The sequence below is a fragment of the Microtus ochrogaster genome, linkage group LG9, assembly GCF_000317375.1.
Source record: "Microtus ochrogaster isolate Prairie Vole_2 linkage group LG9, MicOch1.0, whole genome shotgun sequence".
Taxonomy (NCBI): Eukaryota; Metazoa; Chordata; class Mammalia; order Rodentia; family Cricetidae; genus Microtus; species Microtus ochrogaster.
In genome coordinates this window covers 26,967,500-26,972,436 of record NC_022034.1, presented here as the reverse complement: position 1 = coordinate 26,972,436, position 4,937 = coordinate 26,967,500, and the positions used below count along the sequence as shown (strand labels likewise).

The 4,937-nt window shown below is 47.9% G+C and overlaps 1 protein-coding gene across 1 annotated transcript in view; it reads left to right on the top strand.

The window, feature by feature from the left end:
• Window positions 1–4,937, top strand: part of Fig4 (FIG4 phosphoinositide 5-phosphatase) — a 119,582-nt gene that overhangs the window by 85,612 nt on the left and 29,033 nt on the right. Inside the window, exon 22 of the mRNA XM_005363562.2 lies at window positions 1,415–1,501. Within this exon, the coding sequence (XP_005363619.1) occupies window positions 1,415–1,501 (87 nt within the window). The remainder of the gene's footprint in view (window positions 1–1,414; window positions 1,502–4,937) is intronic.

Below are 4,937 nucleotides of genomic sequence, written 5' to 3'. Positions count from 1 at the left end.
GCACTGGAAGGGGCACAGCTGACCCAGGGCACTGGAAGGGGCACAGCTGACTTAGGGCACTGGAAGGGGCACAGCTGACTCAGGGCACTGGAAGGAGCACAGCTGACTCAGGGCACTGGAAGGGTCACAGTTGACTCAGGGCACAGAGCGCTGGGAGAGACACAGCTGCTCCTGGCCTGCAGCCTGTTTTCCCGCTTGTTCTTACGTTAAGCTGCAGCCATCGGATCACTCAGTTTTGTGGTTCTGTTCTTCCCACTGAGCCCTGCTCTGTTTTCTTTCTCCACCTCCCCCGTGCTTTGGTTTGCCCTCCTAACCAAACCTGGACACTTTCTGTTCCATATAGCCTCATACATGGGCAAACAATGTTTTTTATTTATTAATTAAATAATTTTACTTTTATATGTACGACTGCTTTGCCTGCACGTATATGCATGTACCACATGCTTGCCTGGTGTCCAAGGAGGCCAGAGGAGAGCATTGGGATCCCCTGGGACTCAAGTTATAGGCAGTTATAAGTTACCATGTGGGTGCTAGGAATCGAACCCAGGTCTTCTGGAAAAGCAGCCAGTGCTCCTACCCACTGAGCCTTCTCTCCAGCCCCACAATGTTTTGTTTCTTTTATTGTGATAGTGACTGTACTTTATCTGGAAAATTTTAAATGTGTGTAGCTAATATTACATAATATCCCCCATCCTTTCCAAAACTGGGCACAATTCATCGCCGACTGTAGGATGAAAGCTTGCTCTAGGGCGTTTGTCTGCAGCACTGCAGGAATCTGATCACTGTTGCTCCTGGAGCCCTGGACCTTCAGGAAAGCTTCTGAAAAAGAAATAATAAGATTATCAGTAGTCATCAAAGGAAAACATTTTAAATGGCAGAAAAACAGAAACGAAACAGGCTCCTGATCCTGCCCTGTCACCTCCCATGGGAGCAGGAAAACAGAACACCCCGAATCTCTGAGGGGAGCTGGGCATGTGTGGAAGGGCCCACCTGCAGTCAGGAGTCTGAATTAGTGCTTATGTGAATGCCACTCAGCCTTCCTGGGAGAGGTGATGTGGCAGAGGCCGCCCATCAGCTTCCTGTATTTGATTGGCAGGGTTTTCCTCAGGAGTAGCTGGAGCATGCTTGGGAGTGAGAGAAGGGAGAGGACCGTTAGGTCCTGAGGAAACTGAGTCAGTGCTCTGGACTCTGAGCAGCTCCCCTGCCTCAGGGCGGGTCTCTGTTCTTTGATTGCAAGCATCCCACCCCCTGCTCCTGCACTCCTTGTTGTATAGCTTCCCACTTTGGTAATGGAAACGCACGGGCGACTTCAGCCGCACCGCTGTGGTTGTGGAAGTACTCGCCGATTGGGGCTGCCCTGGGCTCGTTGCAGGGGCTTCCTTCTTTAGCTTGTTCTCGTCTGTTGTGTTTGTAGGTTTGTTCAACTGGGCCAGAGTCAACAGAAACAGGACAGGAGCAGCCAGCAGCCGTGTTCCAGGTGCTCAGACGGCGTCATAAAATTGTAAGTACTAGATACAACTTGGAAAACGTTTACATTTCCTTTAACTGTTTGTTTATTTTGGTGTGTGCGTGTGTGTGTGCCTGTATGCACCACCACACGCACACGCATATGGAGGTCAGAGGACAGCACGGAGGAGTCAGCTCTCTCCTTCCACCATACGGGTTCCAGAGGTGGAACTGGGTCCTGAGATGGCGAATGCCTTTACCCACCGAGCCATCACACTGGCCTTCTATCAAGTCCTTAGGAAATCTCTGTGTCCATGCCACTCGTGGGGCTTGTGTGAACTCATGCCCCGTCACGTCACCAGCTTAGATAATTCCACACATGAAAGCGTTCTTCCTGCCACTTTCTTTACTGAAAACTGTGTCTTAGGGACAGTGGTGGAGGTGGCAGAGAAGAGGGGGAACTGCACTTGACTTCCCTCCGTGAACCCTACCCCCACCTGGGAGACCTCAGGTCTACCACAAGAGCCTCCAGAGCGGTGGTTCTCAGCCTTCATAACGCTGTGACACTTTAATACAGTTCCTCATGTTGTGATGACCCCCAATCATAGAATTATGTCATTGCTACTTCATAGCTGCAATTCTGCTGCTGTTATGAATTGTAATGTAAATATCTGATATTCAGGAGATCTGATATGTGATCGCTAAAGGGGTCGCCACCCACAGGTCTAGAGCAGGGGTGGATTAGGCTCTTCTTGCTACATGACCCTATCATTGCCAATAACTTGGCGGGCGTTAAACGGGGGGTTAGTTAATTCTTAACTAAACAGACCTGTATTCGAGTCACACCACTTGCTGGCCTGTTACCGTGAGCATACATCTAAAACACCACGTGACTGAGGTGCCTCATCTGCAAAGGTGTAGTGCCTGCTGCCGAGGAAGGTGGCAAGATGGAAGCCAGCATAGCTCACCAGCGTCTGGAACAAGTGTGTAGCAAGCCATCGTGGTCATCTCCACTGCTAATCAGGACGAAGCGTGGGGCTGTGACCAGGAGAGGCCCAGAGAAGACATGCTCTGTTGAGTTCGATACGATGGGCCATGGTGGGGGTTCAGGTGGGTTGGATGGGCAGTGTCTGGCACTGTTGGCATTTAGGAGATGCCCATTTCCCTGTTGTAAGCCAACTTGGTCAGTTCCATTGGTGTGTGGCGACACAGTGTGTTGCTCCAAGGGTGGGCGGTTGAAGAACATGGAAGAGCACGCGGTAGGGCCGTCACACCCCCGGAGGTGCTTTCTCTCTCTTCTTCCTCCTGTCTGTGTCTTTTCTCTTCTCACTTTGGAGGCAGGGGAAGACTATCAACTCAGTTAGAAGCCATTTTTCTTCACTATAGCTACTTAACCTTTGGAAGTCTGAGTTGAAATCGACAAGACAAAGAAGAAAAGTAGTGTAACAGAAGACTTGGGTGGCTAAATTGTGTGATTCCGACCATTCCCTTAGAATAGTAAGATATGGCTTCTTAGGAGACGATGACAAAGGGAAAAGAACAAACAGATCTTCCTTGGTTTTCAGCCTTAGATATGTTATTTGTCTTGCTTACTACCTACTTAGTTATTAATACACCAGCATGACTCCTGAGTCCAGGCACAGGCGAAACCCACTGTTAAAAACCAGTAATGTATTTTTTAATGTAAAAAATACATTAAAAACCAGAAATGTATTTTAGCCTTTCCCACTCAATTAGTCAAGAGTCTCCCATGAGCATGCTTTTGTACAGCATCTTCACAGGATAACAAAGGCTTGGTAGGTGCTGCCTTCTGCTGTCATGGCAACTGCCACGCGTGTTTTGGGAGAGGGCTGTGTGTGTGCCCTTTAAACTGGAACTCCATAACCAGGTTCTGAAAATGTCAACGATTCATTTTTAGATCTCTAGAACTGTGTCCAAACCAGCAGAAGCCAGGCTTGTGTGAGGCCTTGAAGCCTCCTCTCCTGCAGCTTAGGTTCCAGTTCGTTTAAAATGATGACGAGCTCATTTCAAGTTCACGTGCCTCTGAATTTGCTCAACCCTGGTTTTTCCCGAATTTCTGAAGCCTCCCATCTTTCATTTTCTACAGTAGAGAGAAGTTACAATAGCAAACGTTAAATATATTTTCGCTAATACAAACTTCTAAGAAGTCCACGACATGAAGGTGTTCTAAATTGCAGATACAGAAACTTGGATGGGACAGCTAGATACTTCCCCCGAGACCTTGCAGAACGTGCCTAGAGGTTCACGCTAAACCTGCACTGGGCAGTTGTCCGCGTTGCCATCACAAATACACAAACTGTGTGTGGCAGCTTTCTGACTCACAGCCCCCTGAGTGTATGGCTGGTAACCAGGAAGAATGACGTCACCTTTTTACTGTCCGTTCAGTGTGAGTGGCCTCTGTCCTATGTGCTTTAACCTGTATTGACTCAATCTCCATAGAAACCTGAGGAAGTAGATTTATTATGCCCACTGTACAGAGTGGAAAACTGAAGTAAGTGCAGATGTTGTAACTTGCCCAAGTTGCTTCTGGTGCCCATGATGTCTGCCTCTTAACTACAAACGTTTAGAGCTGGCAGCTGCCTTTTTAACCCCTGGAGTAGAAATGGAGGTTTATTAGCATTAACAGCCCACATTTTGGTCTTGTAGCATTACCAGGGTCTGTAGATACCTATGTCTCCTACATCTCCACTGTGTTTTTCTTGAGTCTTATTAAGGTTTAAGAAATTATACCTTTGTTTCTCTCTGTCTCTGTCTCTCTCACTCATACACACACAAACATTCAAAAATCCTCATTGAACAGTCACACTGAGACTTCTGGGATAAATATCTGAGTTATTGGAGACCTGCTAGGTTACTCAGAGGGTAGCCTGACTCTGTGTTCTCCTTGATCTTTATAATAGATATTATGTTGGATGCTTAGTAAATACATTGAACTATACTAACCCCCAGCCCACATCCTACCCTCTGCTCCCAGAGTCTGTATGAGGTCCCCTGCATCCTACTGGCTTCATCATCTCCTTGGCCCCCGTTGAACACTTTTTAGGTGTACCCCTCTTCTCTTTCCCCCTCATTTGTTGCTGTCTGCCCTTGTTTCTTTGTTCCCTGCTGAGTTGTGAAAGAAGTGAGCATCACCAGCCTTTCAGCCTTGTCCCTTTCTCCCTTGCTACTGTGCCTGTGATGCTTGTGGGACTTGCTATCCTGGCAGTTAGGATGCTGTAAGGATAGGTGGTGTGTCTCTCTGTACAAGGCCAGCATGCTATCATTTTCCCACCCCTGCAAATGCTCTGGGAGTTTTCATGCTGCACTGTCAATCAGTCATAGGAAAAAGACATGATCATGTGTGTTCTCAGTGCCTGCTGCTCTGTGGTGTACATACTCCAGGAGGATGCACATGTGTGTTCTAGGTGTGCTCTGTGGTGTACATACTCCAGGAGGATGCACATGTGTGTTCTCAGTGCTGCTGCTCTGTG